This window comes from Bombus affinis, chromosome 5 (genome assembly GCF_024516045.1).
Source record: "Bombus affinis isolate iyBomAffi1 chromosome 5, iyBomAffi1.2, whole genome shotgun sequence".
In the NCBI taxonomy this organism is placed as follows: domain Eukaryota; kingdom Metazoa; phylum Arthropoda; class Insecta; order Hymenoptera; family Apidae; genus Bombus; species Bombus affinis.
This window is the reverse complement of record NC_066348.1, coordinates 8,024,931-8,045,358: the sequence shown is the minus strand read 5'-3', so window position 1 is coordinate 8,045,358 and position 20,428 is coordinate 8,024,931. Positions and strand designations below refer to the sequence as shown.

Below are 20,428 nucleotides of genomic sequence, written 5' to 3'. Positions count from 1 at the left end.
ATATGTGTATGAATTATAATAATTCGAAGGTTCGAATTAAGTGAATAATAACATTTGAAAAAAAGATACGAAAGTAAATGAACGAAATAAATCTGAAAGAAACGCGGTTTACCAGTAAGAGGAACTCCGAGAAGAATAGGTAAAGCTTCTGCGGCCTGCACGAGTGCCCAGGAGCGTGCAAAGTGTTTTGCCCTCAGTCTTTCGAGGGCCAGCATTTTCAGGGAGTAAAGTGCACCGCCGAGGGATGCGCCGTATAAACCGGAAGCCAGAATCAGCCCGTGGTAACCTTGCACGCTGCCCAAAGCCACCTGAGCTATGGCTGAAAAATGAGCGATGCATCTTCAGTCATTGATCTTGAAGAAAATAGAGAGTATTTTCTTTTACCATTATTGAGTTGAGGAATTCAGAATATCTCTTTGGCCATTAGTTGCGGAATTTTAAAATATTCTATTGTTTAATGTCCATTCGAGAAAATGAAAATCATAAGAAAAATATTTTAATAGAACTTACAAACACGTATAAGATACATACTACAGATTCATGAAACGTATCTTCATCACACACATACACCTGAATTTTAAATTAACATTTGGAATATCTGTGAGTTTTATATAATCTGAAATTGAGCTGTACACCTATTCACCTAACTTCCACCCTGAAGAAACTCATTAATTTTTAATACCAGGCAAAATAAATTCATCGCAGTAGACATTTATGTTGACAAATTTCGTCAGAAAAATGGCTATAACAACATTCGATTTTCCCTTTTTCCAAAACTGTCCTAAAGTTTCCTGGAAGCACCTGATAATCCAAATATAACTGCTTCGAAATTTACTGTATAATCTCTTGTCCCGTTAATATTTCTCTTTTTTTTCATAATCTCCTCTTTGCTCTCCCCTTTTAACGTTTTTTCCCACCTTCGCGTGTATCATTTCCTCTTCCAACGATATTTCTTCAGACATAAATAAATAACACAAGAGTGAACATAAATTCCTCTCACCCTCTTCGATCAGCCCCAATCTAAGCCATCTCTAAATCGTCATATTTTTAACTATCGTAACATTCCACGTCCATGCACCTCACTCTCACACGGGAAGAGGATAAAGACGTAACGCGACGAAGCTGGCACATTCCTTGCCTATCCTCTTCGTGTCGTTCAGAGGAAATTGCAAATTCTTTTCGTCGGATAGTTTATCTGTCGCGAGTGAATAGCAACGTTGGCAACAAACTCGATCCAACAGCAGCCATCGGGATAAGCCGCTTTTTTGGTGGCTTGCAACTCTCCCTGGTCGCGCTTGTATATTTAGCTCTCGCTTGTCATCTCCTCTAGCCGTTTCCACGGAGTTGAAAAAGGGACGTTTTCGTGTACACGTGTGCACGCTCGAGCTACACTAACTGCAAAAAGTACCAATGCGTTTACTACTGAGTTATGTTGCAAAAGAAGGTTTAAATACGAGAAGTTGGTACAAAAGGTACTATACTTTTACAGAACATGTGTGATTGTATCTGATCAAAGCATTGGATAAATTTAATATATGTACAGTGCTGTAATTGATGTTAGCAATGCGGTGAGAAATATCTAATGTAAAAGTTACTATTAAAAGTTAGCAACTTTGAATACATTAGTTAATTGCACTGTAATTGTAGTTAACACGTTGACGCGAATATCAAATTTCATATCAAGCGTCATATTCATTATGGTACACATTTGAATATTTACTTTAAACTATTATCTCTTACTGTACCATAATTTGCACCATTTGCGGATATTCTATTTGACAATATTATCGAAGCCATACATATTGTTCAATATTTTTCAGTCCATGAAATTTATTTTATTTCAAGCGTTTCAAGAAATTTAGTAGAACGTGAAAACAACCGACAAAAAACGACAGTCAATGTGTTAGTTAGAGCCAACAGTAATAAATTTCGTGTCATTTAGCAGTACTTTCATGCGATTACAAAAATTTGTTATTATGAAAATTAAGTGTAAAATCTAATAAAAAAGAATGAATAGTAATAAATAAATTCTTCATGAGAAAATAAGAGCGTGTACAGTGTACAGATATTTGTTGCAGCCACTGTATGCGTTAGGGTCGTCGACTGAAAATATGGTTCTTCGCTGATTACGAGTTATGTTTTCAGGAATTTTTGCTGCTACGCCCCACGTTTCAACCCTTGTTCCCGTTCATGGGCGTCGTGATGCTCGTCCAGGAATTAGTACGGCTCCCAGTCCGGGTTTACCCGGTTTTATTTCCCTCGTGGACGATATTTACGTTAATGTTAGTGGCGGCAAGTATTTTTTGACGCTTTATTGGTCATACGTGTTTCAAAGTTGTAATTGAAATTTAAGTGGTTGAGGGTGGTTCATTTTTGGAAAAATTTAGAGGCGTGGAACATTCCGAATACTATGATTTTTGCTTCTATAAATATCTTAATTCTTAATTGGTATTGGTAAATTATATTGTAGGATATTTAATATTGATTTCTTCTTGTTAGATAGAGCATAAGATAGAAATGAAGTAAAATATTCTGAAATCAAGCGATCTAATCTAAATTCTTATGGAAATCTAAAAAAGTAGATTTAAAGCAATCTGTTGGCTTAGAAAACGATTTCCTTAAAGCTCTATCAAAACACCTGTAGGAAATTCTTATTTATGTTTATAGCGTTAATTTCTAATTAAATAATAATAAAACTAGTAGAAAATTCAATATATCTATACGTAATTAAGAACATAATTTCTCAACCAGTAGTACAGTTACAATGTTTTATAGATTCTGTTGTTTCAAGGCAATCGTAATATCATCTTTTCATTATTTATTATAATCTATATTTATATCAACGTTGTTCGAGGCCTTTTATAATTTGTTACATCATATTATATTCCATATTTTAGGATATTTTTTAGGACAGCTGTTTTACAGATGGAACTCGGATTCGTGTGGTAGAAACTAGTTAATTTCAAACGTTCCGAGAATCGAAGTTTACAAACAAAGTTAATGAATATTTGGCTTCTCGCTCTGTTCGTTTATTTTTTGGCAACATTTCGCTGATGAATATTGAATTCGATACACGGTGATTAATTTTGGACAATTTTTTCGTAGCAACCTGCGTGTGAAATAACGTTTATACCGTTAATTATCGTTTACCAATTTACGTATGTTTAATTACCATATTTAAATAAACTTTCCAATAATAACGGATTGATTCCAAAAAATATTCTTTCCAATGTAAAATTGTAGGTAAAATTAATATCTGTATCATCATTTGTATGTCTCCGTGCGATTGCTATGAAATTTACGCGTACTGTCTCCAATAAACTAAACCGCTATTCTATATAAAATCGGTAATTATATGTTAAATATTTTGTGTGTCTAAATTATGCACATAATTGCCCACGAAACGAGATTTACCTAAAAGATCTTTAAAAAGCAATCAAAGAAGCGAAAAAGATACTTCATTATATTAAAAATTAAATGTTTGTGCATTTTATTTCTTCCATTAATTCTAACAGTGAATTATTTTTTAACATCAAAGTCATTGTATTTTACCTAATAAAATTATGCTATTTAACAAGAAGAATGTCACAATTCAGAAACTACTTTAACACACGCAAAATTCCATGAGCGAATTTTACAAATTATTGTTGAAGTTTATAACCCGTAATTATCCAATTACGATTCAAAGTCGTTCCGAAACAATCATAATACCCGAATAAAAAATGTTGCAAATCATTTTTTCCTTCCTTTCAGAAACCTCATCGCTACTAAAGCATTTCATCGGATACAAAATAATCGCTTCACGATAATCGTCGTTTCTAGATAATTGGTAACAATAAACCATCTTCTGACAATAAAACATATTCGTCCACGATCGATCTCATCCCAATTAAAATCAACGGTCGACTGAAATTACAGCAGTCTTCTTCTTTTTTACCATAATTTCCTCGCACAATGAGATTCGAGCCTCAGGTTGGATTCGTCTCTGCGTCTCGTCGCGATTCTCAGATTCCTGGAAACGATACGGATTCTGGTAGAACCGGCTCGGTCAATCGACTGTTCGCCCAGCGTGGGATTAAAATTTCACGTTCGAGCGCGCGGCCGCGATGAAATATTCCGCGCTTCTCAAACATCCACCGAACGATTCGACGATCGCGCGAGTTTCGTTTTTTCTCGGAGATAACCGCGATTCCAACCAATTCCACGTATTTCGTCTCTTAAATTGTACATAGTGCGATTAAAAGCAAGTAGTTTTTTCAAAGCTCACTTTTTGCCATTTTTTTTCACGTAATTTTCGACTTGTGAACGAGCGAGTGACGAACATCGAACTGAATCAATGGCAAGTGAATTTTGCTTTGGAACGACTTTGCTCGGTTATCTGAATATTTTGGAATATTTGCGAGGAAAGAAATTATCATCCTCTTTCGAAACGACTGTTTTTAGTTGTTTGAAAGATTATTTTAATATTCTCGCGTGATAAGAAGTAATTAAGAAATACTGCGATTTATTTTTTAGATTCTCTTATGCAATGATTATTATTACTAATTAATTAGGCTATCAAATTCGATAGTAGTTCGTAAAATACACTCGTAAACTGTATTTTTTGTAATTTATGATTGGTGTTCGATTAAGAAAAAAAAAGACATATGTCTTGCTTACGTAGATGCGTTTATTATGACAAGATAGTATAAATAATTGTAAATTCCAAGGTAAATTTAAAAATAGAATGTTTTTAATATTGTAAGGTTAGCTTTCTCTATTTTTCAATTTATGAAGCGGACTATGTATTTTGATATTTCAACGCTTTAAAGTTACTATTTTTGCATCGTGGTTGTAGAAGTGTATCGAGTACCATATATACAACGAATTTATCTTCTTTCCAAAATATCCATACACGTTGCAAAATTTTCTATTTTTAGGAATTATATCTTTTTCAAAATTAATAATACAGTTCAAGGTTGATCGATTAAAAAACCCAGGAATACACATAAAAATTCTAACTAACTTTCCCATCAAAATTTATCCCTATCGCTTTGAGAATGCGTTAAAATTACGCGAACGAATCCAAGCCTCGTTTACGTACATCTCACGAAAATAAAAAAAAAAAAAAAAAAAAAAAACCACTATAATAGAAGTCAATGAAACAGCATACCAAGTACCAAAAGAGAGCCTCAAATTGAACTAAATCCCTACTTTACTTCCATCCTATTATCCAGCCAATTAGAAGCTCGGATCGAAAATCGACAGAAATATCCCTTGTGGTGGAACCTGCACAGCATTGGTAGATTAGTTTCTCCTTCGTTAACGAAATCACTACGAGCCTGGGCTTAGCGTTGTGTTTTAAATGCGCTTCCTCTGTCCAGGAGCAACCCCATTAACGATTGCAACGATCCTCTTTCTCTCTCTTTCTCTGTCGGAGCGATATTCGTCTCCGTGTGGCCAAAGGAAAGAAAGGAAGGAAGGGACGAGAGAGAGAAAATGTGCGCGCATGTATGTGTAACAGAGAGAGAGACAGAGAGAGAGAGAGAGAGAAAGGAGGAGGGAGAAAGGGAGAGAAGGAGAGAGGGAGAGAGTGGCGAAGCCATCGAGGGGGTGACTCGAGAACAGAATGGAAAATACTTTGTGTCGAGAACTCGAGTCGAGGGTAAGCCGGCTGAATGAGGGGCAAAGACGTGTATGCGGCTGACACTCGAAGAGCCCAGGCCGCTTCAAAAGGGTGCACACAACCGGTAGAGGGAAGGTGGACGGGGGTTGAAGTCTACCCTGGGACTGAATGGGGGCTATACGTTTAGAAACCTCCGGACGACGAACCTTCTGGACGAAAGCATAACACACACGACGGTCACCAACGACCGTGGTTACCCTTTCTACTTACTGGGTGCTCGAAAATATTTTTCATCGTGGGAAGATGGATAATTTCTTTACAATTATATTTAATTTTCTTCTTCTTATTTGGATCGGATTTCAAGTTCGTCCTGATCGTAGAAGAATGGATAATTTTCCCTGATTGATGCTTAATTTTCTGTTTCTTGTTTGCATTAGATTTAGAGTTTGTCGGTGAGTTGTATAAATTATGGACATTTTTAGAGAGATTTTAATATGGAGATTCTATCGGTGGATAAGTTCTAGTTTAAATTTTATTTTTCTTATTTGGATCAGATCGAAAGATTGTCAGTGAGTTGTACAGAGTTATGGGAATTTTTAGGGAAGTTCTGCGTCTCATATAGAGATTTTATTGATGGGTCGTTTCTGTCTACGAGATAATCAAATCTAGAATACTGCAAAGAATTAGCTGAAGTTTGCTTGATATAAAATGTACACAAGGTATGTTTGATACGGGTAAGAAGATTATAATTTGTAATATATAATACTATAACCGCATATATGTTACAAATGTAAAATCGAATTACGAGGTAGGAAAATGACGTTCTTTGAAAATAATAATAATGAATAAATAATACAGTAATCAAATTATATGCTTTAAGAGTAATTGTAGGATATTGCTCGCTATATTACAATGTGTATCATATCTCGTATATATCGCGAGTATATCCTCTTCCGTGCATACCTTCAATTGTAGCAACGTCAAACCTAGCGAAACACCGAAATTACAGTTGATACTGTTTGAGGTTGCGCGCTTAACTCCTGTCCTTTTGGGATAGAGCTTCATCGTTCCGCGAATAATGTAGCAATGTTGCGAGGTTCGGTACTAGAAGCCATCTGAATACAAGATGCCATCTGACTAAGCTTCCTAGGTTGTTATAATCGTCGATAAAACATAACAGATACACGTTCAAAAACCTACAATATAATATCACACGAATAGCTCGAATTGCTTTCCACTTTTGTTGCGAAACAATTTTAGGAATAAATTCATGAACTTAACAAGTGACATAGAATTTTACGTCCTACGGTTTTAAAGTCCCTCAGAATACATTTCCTCTAGATTCACGGAAATTCCTTGCGACACTACAAAATTATCTAATTTCAAGAAAATTCTTACGAATCTCTAAAATTCGCACCTGCGCTTTTTCGCACGATTAAAGTAATATCAGCAAAGTTTTACGAGTCACAGGTTACACATTCTAATAATACTCTTGCATAATACCGACAAAATTTGATAAGGAAACGCATGAAATTTACAAATAAATTCTACAAACTCTAAATAATCTGATTGTTGCCCGAAAGGATGGTGAAATTATACAGCAGAATTCTATAATCTAAAACTTGTGATTCGTTAATCGATATTATTAATCGTTAAACTACTGTACAGAAAGGCCTCGGAGTCACACTCTCCTCGAATCTCTTGAAACTTCCAACGAAATTATACTTCGTTTCACGTTCCTCCAAAATTCCCTCGATTTTCATTAAAAGCCCGATATTCTCCATTCAAGGTGGATCTGTGCGTAACGTCGTCTCGCTCAAACCAAAGCAAACTCCTCGACACCGCAGAACGCTCCTCAGTCACGCGATCCTCCATTCTCTCTGTCTCTTTCTCTCTCTCTCTCTCTCTCTCTCTCTCTCTCTCTCTCTCTCTCGACCAAACTACCTTCCCTCGCGATCCGCAACGCGGTTTGAGCACCCTCGCCACAACAGCGTAACGCGTTGTATACTGACCAACTCCTAGTAGTGCTGCCTGACAGAGATATTGCCTGGACACTAGGCATTGGGCAGATGGTTTCGCGGTAACGACACCCCAAGCTGCGCAGCCGAGTGCCGCTGCCAAACCCAGGCAAGTCTGCAAAAGCATCACTGCACTCGCCTCCAAACCATCTTTGTGGCCCTGGATAGCCTGAAACCGATGTATTTTTCATTAGCTGATTGCTACGACAGAGACAGATCTGAACGTACAATAGATTGAATAAGTGGTTAATTGAAGAGGGGTCTGTCGGATCGATAATGTTGAGAGACGTTTGACGAATAGGTTTGATGTGGTTTGTTGGAGGAAGAAAGGTGATGGCATGTTTTTAATTACGAGGTTTTTCGTTTAATATCGTCATGGTGGGTCAGTAAGTTGCGGATGTTCATGTAAATTCATATTTTTATGAAGGTAATTAAAAAAATCGAATTTGGGTGGAATATTGTTTTATCTGCCAAATGTTGTAAACGGAACCGTGTTTTGGATATTTTATATATTTTTCCTATCACCTATACGGTCTGACGAAGACTTCTGATAACGTGGAAGAAAGATCGGAAGGGAAATGAATCCAAAGCTAGGAAGGTCTTTCAGGATTGAGATCGGATTTTAGATTTAGGGAATCGACAAAGGGAGAAGTTATTGTTAGTATCGTACAAAGTGAGAGAACTCAGAGGGGATTGTAATTTATTTGTGTGAAAGATTAAAAGATGAGTGTGTTAGCTGTATTACGCTTTCCTCTTTCGATTCTAATAATTCTACTTCGTGTATGCTTTCAAATATTCAGTTTTCACAGTTCTACGAATTAAATTTCTGTTCATATCGATTTTCAACATTCGGGAACGTTATCCACTGCGAAGAATATCACGTTGGAAGCAGTTTCATGAACTCCTATCAGATCAGAAATACTAACTGACGCGTGTAGGCGTGCAGAAATTGAGACAGAGCGCGCAGAAGCGAGGTCAACCGCGATTATGAACGTGTAAACCGCCTAACTTTGCCGAAACTTCACTCGAGAATGAAGTTGCCAACTGTGGCCTGTTCTCTGATTGCTGCTACCGAGTAATATGCGTGTTTCTGGCAGTTTGACGATTCAGCCTTTCGGATGGTCCGACCATGGTATTACAAACTGGCCAGTGATCGGTTAGTTAGCCTTTTGTTGAAAAGTTAACTCCGCTGAATCGTTATATATGTCGTATCATCAGTTACTACTATTTTACGGTGAAAAATAGAATCTGTGATGTTTCTATTAATTCATGATTCGATTATTTCTCGATTTTTAAAACCTATACAGATGCAAAATACGAAGATAATGTTTGTAGGTGTGTAATGTTCGTAGAAGCGTAAAGGAGGAAAGAATTTTGGCAATTGTAGCACTCAGAAGCCACACTGACTCAAATGCATAAACCGAGAAATAGGGAAAATTGATGATACAAACTTTGATACAACGTAAAATTGACTCTGGTATTTGCCATAAATAGATTTATGATATTTCTTAAGAAATGAACATCAATTACGCTATGTATGTAATAAAATTGAAAAATTTAGAAAAAGTGAAATTGATCTGTTGAATATATAGTACATTTGTATTGTACATGCAAGAGTGAGGGATCGTAGAGAGAAAACACACACAAGTATGTATCCTCTCCCTGATATGAAGTACCAAGTAAAGTACTTTGTAATACCTCTCGAAATTCTCTCTATACCTTATACAGTTATACCTTAGACAGTCGAGTTTCGCAACAGGGCTAATGAAACTTGAAAATTAAAATTAAAAGAAACGAACGATCCATCGTAATGACAGGTAAATTAGAATATTTCGCGACGTAATTATTACTATCATCTCTTTTCTCGTCGAATTGCTGAACAACGAAACGTCTGGAGTTTCGTATAACAACGTAATGTATTCGCCAAATTACAGGCGTTCGAATACTATCGCGAGCCTATATATAGCCGAGAAACGTTGCAATATCAAAGTTCTCAACTGCGAGAGCCAAGAACAGGATCCAGCCTAAAGGCAGTTGCTTGGTAGAGTAATTAAGGTACTCACGATGTAAAAGGCGGGCGTATAAAGGCCAAAACCGGCTGCCCCAGCGGCCAACATCAACATCCTGACAGGCCGACTACCGAGAGGGCTGAGATCCACCCATGGCTGTCTTGGTGGCTTCGACGCGGTCTTCTTCTCTTTCAACTTGCCACCTCGTTGATTCTTCACGTGTAACATGGCCCGTCGTTGCGGATGATAGAGAGAGGCGTTCCTGTAAATGAAGCCCAGGAAGAAGGCCAACGACAGAGCTCCGGTTACCAATTGCATGCCATACTCCCAGCCCAGCTTTCTGCGGAAACACCGTGTCGTTATGGTTACAGAATAGAATTTCTTTCTTTTCTCTGCTTACGATCCACTCTTACGCAACTTTCCTCCCTCCGCCATGAAATCCTTTCATTACTTTTCTCCCTCCTTCTATTTGTATTTCTATCGTATCTGTCAATTTTTAGTATCGGTTAAAAACGTTTGTTCGTTTAATTCCATTCTTATATACCTCAGTTCGTAAATATTGAACTGTTGGAAAAAATTCGCAACGTTTTTGCCAGCTGGTTCATCCCACTGTATTATACTTGTCGTGTAATCTCACTTTTTTTACGAACACATAAGATCTTCAATCTGTTTTTCTATACTTCGCTTTTGTTTGTTAATCAAAACGGAAACAGGGGAGTTGAAAATATATGAAAGTGGAATTCAGAATTGTACAGAGGAAGTTCTATCTTTTGATATACATTCGTACAGTAATAATTGCAACGATGCCACAAATATTTGTAATTATCGATCACTTCACTGCGGTTTTTTCTGCAATCTCATATTTTTATTAACGGAACTGTTAAAATGCAATCTGCGTGAAGATTTATTCGATCCATTAAATATTGTGACATTCGTATTATACATTTTGCACATTCTCGCAATTATTAACTTTTCGTAAACGCATAAAAATCTGCAGTTTATTCATTGCATTCAATAAATTCTTACCTACTCACAATAAGTTTAATAAAGTCACACCGATGGTTCTATTGTGTTGGAAACTAAGTGATTGCGGATTTTGTCAATACCATCTAATGACAAAATCTGCAATCACTTAGTTGCCAATCCAATAGTTACATGTTAAGCGTATACGAAGGTAACAGCCGCTAACTTTAAGTCGGTAGCAACAAAAATCACGATCATTACTTTCGTATACACCTAATATATTCAAAGGCTTTTACTAAATAAAAAGCCACATAAAAAAGGAACAAATTCTATTATACCCGGAGAGAGAAAATTGTTCATAGTTTCATATTCTCACTCTCGAGAGCATGGATTCGTTAGAATCTGGCCAGTGAAAGAGGAATCCTTAATTAAGAAAAGGCGAAATTACGCACGATGGATTCGCAGACTCTCAACATTCACCGAACAGAGAAAGTTTCTGTTTCGTCGTTCACTGGAAGCGACCGCAAACTTCATAACGCGACGTTTCGCCGCAACTGGCGCTTGTAAAGTCCAACTTTAGCGAGTCTTACATGCTTTTGTTTCAGCGAGACATTAAACCGTGAATCGTTTGTAATTTTATGACGAGGGAGCTTTCTTCGTTTCTTTCTTTTCTTTTTTTTTTTTTTTTTAAACAGAAAGAAACGTTTTTAAGTGTCTTTTTCGCAGTGACAAACGTTTTTCGAACACGTTACGAGAAATAATGGCACTTGTGATGTGTGTTTGACTCGATGGACGTATTACTTAGACGAGAAACAAAATTTTGTACTTGTCTGATGATGTATGGACTCGTACTACTTGCGCGTGAAGATGTGCAATTTATTCGGTTTGCAAATTAATTGTTCTACTTGTTTCATTAAATGTACGTTTGTAATTAAAGAACGCAGAGTATATTTTTAACAATTAGACAATATGAATTTATTATCTTGTAGATTATTTCTTTTAAGTAAAATTCAAACGATTAGGCTGTATGAATTTACTGACTTGTTGTATTGCTATTTTTCCAAAGTATATTTTTAGCCACTAGACATTTAATATCTTCATTTTAAATGCTGCAAGTATCAGAGTTCCTGTTTGCTAATATTCGTTTTAAATATATTTTAGAGAAGGTTTGGGATTAAATTAAGAAGAATTAAAACATTGCAAGTAATTATATTTGTTAATGAGAGTAATTTACAGATTCATTAATAGGATACAACGAACTGTACATTTCTCTCAGTGTTAATTCATCTTTTTCTCCTAATTATTTGGAGAACTCTTGGAATTTTGAGAATTTTTGCTAAATAACGACGATAATTCTGAACTTGGTGGTATTTTCTAATTAAAATATAGTTTTTAAGAATCGCAGATAAGTTTTTGTTCTTAACAAACCAATCAGGTTGTTATCGATGACTTTTACGGTAGAGTGGTACAAAAATTTAGATTACGAAGAAGTTTCCAATACGTTAAGAAGAAAGTTATTCCTCAATGGGGAAAGAAGAATAGGGGCACTTTTCTTGGAAAGTCTACTCCGGTCAAAAGTTCTGATCGAATAAAGCTCTTGTTTGGACGTTTTCGTAAAGAATTGATCTCCGAAATGTAAACTTAGAAACTTAAATTTTCAACGTGATTGTTCATGAAAATAAATTATTTATCATTCTTCGTCTTTTTCATAAATCATAAAGGAACAAAATATATAAAAATTCAGGTTCAGTCAGTAAGATAATGTATTATTACAAAAAATAATAATGTAAATAATAAAATATAGAATATAAAAAATCTTATAATCAAAATGACGGATTTTTACGTAAATTCATATTTTCGAAAATATAATAGAAAAAGCAGAACCTCGGTAGAAAATGGTTCTATATATATGCCGCATATTATACAAATCACTATAATATTTTGGATGTCTTATATATTCTCATACAACGTGAAAATTGTTTCGTGTATCACATATTATCTTTATGATATGTATATTTATATTACATAAAATGTATATTTTTTCATATAACGTGCATTCTACATAATTTTCCATTTCTTAATTTCCCATAAATGCATGAAAACTCTCAGTATAATTATGACGAATCTTTAGCGTATTAATTATCATAATAACATTACTCTAAAGAATACTAATGTAAACTATAAAAAACAAAAAATATAAAAGTTCTAATCTTAAAAATCTACGAAAAAAACCAAATTTCAATGTAAGAATATAAACGATGAAAAATAGAATTATAAATAATTTTACGACGAATCTTTCATCGATATTAATATATTAATATTAAAATAAAGATATTTGAAAAATATCCGAAAGATTCTAATAATTTGATAAGACCTGATACATATTTATCCATCCACGAACGAACTTATTCTACTTGCTCGTCGAAATACGCGAATATTCTGTTTACAAAGTCTAGAACGTCGTTTGAATACGTACATATGTACATATGTACAATCTACAAGCGTCATAGAACCCCATGCGAGACTATATCCTGCCAGGTCAGGTGGATGTAGATCGTATTTGACTCGATACGGGATTATTCTCTTCGCCTGTCGGTACATTACCGCTTTACTTGCACAGATGTTGACCTCTTCTACTTGCCTGTATACAGGTGTACCTGTACTACTTATCCGGTATACTTATCCGTACTAGATACGGTAGGGAAAACGCGCTGTTGAATTTTAAATGAAACTGCTTATTGGCGCATGTTTTCGTTTTGCTTAATTACTCAGACGTCCTGTAATTGCACATCCTTTCTATTTTATTGGACAAATAAGAGCAGATGCGCCAGTTTCTTTTCCAGTTAATTATTTTGGTTTTTGTTCGTTAGTGTATGTGAATCAATTTTGATTATGTAGCGATAAAAGAATTCACACTTGGATTTATAACGTCGAAACAGTTATTTAACAATTTTACTCGAACAATTTTACGAAACATACGCGAACGTGTAGAATTCCAAAGCAATCAATTAAAACGAAATTTCGGAACACGTACGTAAGTTTGTACTATCACAATTTTCCACTCAAACGATGAAAACGATGTATTTGTAGATACAAAGATATGCTTTCAAAACAATTCCCTTGAGCGATTCTTCGAAACTCGTACGAACGTGTATATCGTGAGATACATATACGAATTCGCAATATTGCAAATATCAATTTAAACAACTGAAAGATTCGTGTTTTAAAATTCACAAGCTTAAACGGATTCACGAGTGAAATGTCAAAATTTAAAATGCCAAAAGGATTATTTCACGCAGCCTTCCCGGCGAGATATCCGAATTTACATTAAAATTTATATCTCTGACACCTAATCGATAATAAAATAAATTAATACGAAGCAATAAAATGTAATTTATTTACCTGCAATTCCAATAAGCAAATTTTCCAACGTCCATATAACATCGCGCACAAATAAAAACCTCTTGGAAAATAAAATCCTGATGCATGACGGAGGAACGTTTTAAAGGAACGTGATGTTCACTGTCGTTCCTTCGACGCGTCCTTGCATGTCAGCCACGGACAATAACCATCTTTATTCGTCGCTTATTGCCGAGTGAAAGTCACAGGCCAGCCGTCAGCCGACGTTTACGACGTTCCTACACGTTTCGTCGAGTACGAACCCCTTTATTCTCTCTCTGGCACGCGTATTTCCTCATACGAAGAGAACGTATCGCCTTACTGCTTTGTTACAGGCACAATAAATAACAGGTGACGAGGTATTACGATCGCCTGGCAAACACGGCTGACTGTACTCCGTACGCGTAACACGTGTCGCGTTAATACCGTGCTTATACCACTGGCTGACGATGCAGCCTGGTCTCAAGCACGTGTACATGCTCGCCTGTTTAATGGTTTCATCATCTCGGTTACACGGAACGCAATTAAACTCTCCCCTTGTTTCTCCTTTTTTATACTTGCTAACGAATCATGTCACTAAATCCTGCTTTAATGTCTGTTCTTGGAAATGTTTCACTGAAGGTGGCTACTGCGGTTAAGGGAGGTTTTTGTTGAGGTAGATTGTAGTCCTTTTGATTTGGTTATTTGAGGGTGGAAAGTCGGAATGCTGAACAATGGAAATACACGGAAATGGGATTATTTGGTGCTTTGGAATATTTGTTTCACTCTGATTAACATTCTGTTACAGTGACTGGTAATTAATTCTGTAGCCGTTTCAATTGAAACTCGGGACGAGTTTCTTTCGTACTATTTTTATTGTACATTCTTTTTTACTATTAACATACTAAGATGTTGTTTCGATAATAATTCCCTAAGTCATAACTAGGATGTACATGTTTAACTATCTGTTACATTTAAGACGAAATAGTTCAATGATTAAGTTTGAGAAGCAACCTAGGACAGGAATAACAATCTTAAAAAAGATGGAATAAAATACTTTTCGCAGAAAAGAAATCAGGTTACTCTGCTTACTTGCCAAATTACTAACAAGAATGAACCAAGTAAGAATTACGAACTCGAAAGAATAAAACGCTTTTGGCGAAACGGGAACCAAGCTTCTTCTGTTTATCTTGCAAACTTCTAACAAAGAATAACACTTTATATTCATAATCATCAACCTAATTCGAACTTACAGAATTCCAAAGCAACCGTTTCTCCATACAGTGAAATAGTTCTCGTAAAATGGGAACAAAGCTCCTTCTAAACTACTAACAAATAATAAGCTTTCTCAATAGAAAAATTCTGTTAAAGAATTTCATCGCGCGAGTCAACGGTATAATAAAACGTTACGTCTGTGAGAGTTACGCAGATATTTCCATGGAACACGCGTGGGTTTCGACGCCCACGCACTTCCATGTAACCAAGGGCAACACGCCCACGCGGTTTTTCGCGTAATAGTCCCACGCATTCGATAAATCTAACTCTCTGTCCGCTGGCTACTATTCAACGTGTTACTGTACCAAGAAAAAAAAGAAGAAGAAAAGAACATTAATCGATGTATTTCGCGTCTGAAACCACGCACAAGTCACCAAACGTCCAAATGATACAGAGACTCTAGCGAAACGCCAACAGCCATCAATCAATCGCCATTCGACGGTCCATCAATCAATGATCGAACCAATCACGGTGTTAGCCGATCGATGAAATGTCGTTCAAGGCAGCTCACGGCTGGATATCGCGAGAATGGAAAAAATGATCTTTTTCCGGAGAAAATTGGTTCGGGTGTTTCTCATGGGAATGTAATTTGTCCCCTATAAATGGAATTTTGTGATTTTAGGATGAAGGGAAACATAAGCGGTAAGAAGTTTTTGCTTTGATTCGGAGATTTGAAAATGGTAATTTTTATAAATTGTTCTTCGGCTATTGAGTATGGATATTTTTTACAGATCTTCTGTAATCGAAATTTTATTTCTGAAGGAAAGTGTAAGAGGTAGAAGATTTTAAATTGGATTCGAAGATTGGAGATTAGTAATTTTTATTTTTTATTTAATATTTTTTTTTCATTACCGAGTATGAATATTTGACAATAATTATTACAAATAAATGATTTTATGCTAGTGTAATAAATTTTCCAAATGTAATGTAACATTTAAAGAATGTTAATTTATGTGTCATAAAAATTTAGTAAAATAATTCAAAATATCCGCCTCATTTGTTTTATGTTTTTTTTTTCTTATTTGGAAGAGAAATCAGTTGTTGAATTGTTGTAATAAAGAACAAAAAAAATTATGTGGCAAACTAGTTATTGCAACGATAAAACAAGAAGATAACTCTAAACAGAAAAGAAGTTAATAATTATGAATAATATCGCGACATTCAAACTGCCCACAGAGAGAATAATAAAACAGAAAAATAATTTATTTCTGAATAAAACACGTTATGCTAATAAATATAGGTTACGTTGCTTTCTAATTTAAAATTTAATAAATATTATTATAATTTAATATCATTAGATCATTATGAATACCATTACATTAATTTAATTAACAACTTGATAATCAAATTAATTGCATTACCTATATTCAACCGTACAAAAGTTCCAGAAAAAAACTTGCAAAAGAAAAATGAAAATGATGAACGAGTTATGGGTATTAATTATTGCAGTGGTATGTTCACCAGGCTTTTTAATATTCGAACAAGCTTCGCGAAATAAAATTCACTGGTAACCGTGCAATCTCGCGTAGGTTATACGGTTCCCTAAATATTCTGACAACGAGGCGAATGCGAATTCGTTCAATTAGTGGCAAGCAGAGCGTACGGGCTACGAACGATACAATTTCATTTCCTACAATTTCCTAAACAGAACGAACGTTTGGCCTGCTTCGTTCGTGGTACGCGAGCTAATAACAATCGAGTTTCGTCTCTAATTTCGTAATTTCGAGTTCGTTCGATACTCTGTTATCATTTATTTAATGATCGTACAAGTGTGCCCGCCCTATGGAAAAATTTCTAGTAGACTTCTGAAATTTCTAGAGACGAAGCGCTGGCTAAATCTATAGTTCGTAAAGTGGCATAATAAACTCACTATGAATAAACTGATCAAGCGATTTCACGTTTCTGTACATCATTGTATAAAATTATTTACGTTTTCTGTCTAATTATGCACTTTTATATCAATGATATGTTTCCTTTTATTATTTTATATGGACTATAGGTTTTGATAAATTATTATATCAAATTATCTATAAATTACTTTTACATCAATTACATATTTTTTCAATTATTCCATATCAATCGTACACTTTTAATTCGTTTTTGCAATTAGTTTCAAAATTTTTGAATTTTTCCTAAGTTCTTTAACGAAGATTAGTGTACGTGCACTACGTACAATATAGTTAATACAATTCAATTGATTACAAACTTTCTATCTAAATATGACGTTATGTTATATTAATATATAAATAAATAATGTCAAGGTTTGCAACATGGCCTATATTTTTTAAATACTACATACTAGCTTCTAAAACTGATCTTATCATTATTATGTTTTGTTGCATCTATATGGTCGCAATGATCATAACGAATATAATTTCATTCGTAATTTTCTGATTAAATTACGTGCTGTTAGAAATAACGCAGTTTCAAAATACTTAAAAAAATACGTTTCACATAAATCTCATACAAATATTATTAACACACTTAATTTCCATTAGTACATAAACATGCAGCTTCTCTTCTGTAGTTTCCATTTCTTTTAACAAGATTAGTATTATTTGTTTGCAAAAAAGGTTATTAATAAATAATTGAAAAAATAGTTGTAACAAAAATGATTGTTACTGTTGCGTGTTGGTTTCGAAATCGAGTTTGTATCTGGATTATTTTCGCATGAAGATACTCTGCACCACGCACCTGCAATGCAGTGGATTCGCCTGTGACCCATGGATCACTTGTCTGGATCCGGGAAAAGCATTAGTCCGCTGGCAAATGGCGAGGAGTCGTGTCTCATCTCTGACGATTAGGCTATCTTAACGATGCAACAAGTCATTTACTGATTCCAGGATTTCCGTCAGCTGTTCACTCATTTTCTTTTCTCTTGATAAAATTCTCATGGCTTTTGGATTTTCAGTGAGAACATTTTTACGGATTAGCGAACTTCTGCACTGAAAATTTGTCGAGAATTTTATTTTTCGAAAATTATCACGTGCAGTTATTACGAGTAATAAAAATTCTATTGAGTTTTTGATACTTGAGTGAAAATTTTACAGCATCGAAACCATGTGCACGCTCTGTTTTATCAAAATTTCAACTCGACGAGAGGATTCAATTTTCTCGATTGAAAAATATTTTTCGTATCATCGTGAATGAAGAATTTTCGTTTATATTTTTTCGGTAAATATTTTTTTCATACCACCACAAAGTAATATAGTGCGTAATGTATGAGTTCGCTTATCTCGACCTGTTTCAATCGCTGGTGAGTGTCATTTATAAAACACTTGAATACCCATAAAACGAAAATCATCAAACTATTTATATTTTGGGAATTAAAAACTGGAAACGAAGATTGATGAAAATCGATCCTGCCAAATTGTTCCTCTGAAAAAAATTCTATTCCAATTTCAACTCCTAGAGCATTATTTATAAAAATTTTTTTACAAAGTACCTTAAAACATAAAAAATTAAATTGATAATAAATTATTCCAAATTTCTCTTCTTGAATAATTGCCTCACAATTATAATATCGTTTTAAAAATTATTATTGCAATTAAAAACTTATGTATTGTAAACTTACATGCATTAAGTCGTCCGAAAAGCTTCTTTCGTTTCATAAGGTGATAATAGACAACAACAATTTTTGTTTTATATTATTTTATTCAATTATGTGTGATCCATTTCGTTCTATTTCTATTATTATATTTTTGCATAATTCAATGAACTAATATAAAACAAAAAACATTGTGCCTCTATTATTTCCCTATAAAACGAAAGAAACATTTCGGACAACCTAATATATGAACTGATTTCTTCTTAGAAGATATCTCATGAAGCACATGAAAACCTGTGCGCAAGTGTTTGTATTGGAGGAATGAAGAATGAAAAGACAGAGGCCAAGTTAAGAGCGTTTGAACGTCAAAGCAAATCCTTCGAAATGAATTTATCTGCCAAACTAGATTCTGGCGTTGCCAACTTCGACTTTTACCCTCGAATTACTCCGCTCGAGATTTAATTATGAGCACTGTCCCACTCTGAATTTACGATCTTCTCCTTCGTTCGTTTAATTAAAAGCATTCCAAACGGGCCATTTCTTCGTTCGTCATCGCCGCTTAATATTCGGCCGGAAAGTGTGATCGATCCATTAACACAATTAAGAACAATGGGAAAAGTAATTCGCGTCCCGACCAACTTTCCTTCTTGAGTTTTCGAGATTAAGCACAATCCATGCTTGCGGTTCAGTCGAACCAGAATATATCATCTTAACCGCGTGTTCTCTGATTTCTGATTATTTATAAAACTGTTTAGAAAATCCTGTGACTTACCAAACTCGGAACTTGTTTAATTCGAAATTTTCGGAATTCGAGTAATTTCAGTGAAATTAAAATTTTGAGGGCGTTTCTGGGAATATTATTCGAGGTAATTAATTCTAGTTTATTTAAGATATTGAATATTATCGAGAGCAATTAATTTGATTTAATTAAAGATAGAATAACTATATTAGGAAAATAGAAGCGGAAAAGACAAAATGTGGGACTCTTAAGAATCTTAATGAAAAAAACATTTTATCGACAACTGTGGCAATATTATCCAAAACAATTTAAAAAGAAAATAAATAAAAAATAAGAAAGGAGTTGAGAATTTGAATAAAATTGGTGTGGTTTCAAAGAAAAATCATATCAGAATTTTACAAAAATCTAATTTTGAGTTGAATTATTATAATTTTACGAGGAAAACTTAATTTTGATAAAAGCCTGAAAATATAATACACGGTAATGCTGCGGAAAATATTACCCAGTATTTTGTTTATAAAATATTACGAAGAGAGAATTTTTCATATTTGAAAACGAGAAAATATGCATGTGCACGCATACATGATTAGGGTGTTCGAGGAAGTGAAAAAGGTTCGTATCTAGCCAGATCAGCGAAATTCTTGATATAACGAGAAAATTACACGGTTACAAAAGTAGAACACGATCATATTTGATTCAGAGAGTAGTATTGCTTTAATTATGGCAAATGAACATGGTCTTCAAGCATAATAAGACCACTTCAAGCTCAGACACTCGGAATTCCCTTCTATTTACCACCATTTACAAACAGGATATGTACAAATCTTTGACACATTCTACAACGATGAATTATAATAAATATTCCTGAATTTTTTAACAATTTTTAAACATCTA

The 20,428-nt window shown here is 34.6% G+C and overlaps 1 protein-coding gene across 9 annotated transcripts in view; it reads right to left on the bottom strand.

Annotated features, from left to right (window-relative positions):
* The window catches only part of LOC126916525 (monocarboxylate transporter 10-like), a 335,858-nt gene that overhangs the window by 6,470 nt on the left and 308,960 nt on the right, over positions 1–20,428 (bottom strand). For all 9 annotated transcript variants that reach the window (XM_050722383.1, XM_050722387.1, XM_050722386.1 and 6 more), the window contains 3 exons: positions 9,687–9,972; positions 7,618–7,792; positions 113–319 (listed from right to left, as the gene is read on the bottom strand). In XM_050722383.1, the coding sequence (XP_050578340.1) occupies positions 113–319; positions 7,618–7,792; positions 9,687–9,972 (668 nt within the window). The remainder of the gene's footprint in view (positions 1–112; positions 320–7,617; positions 7,793–9,686; positions 9,973–20,428) is intronic.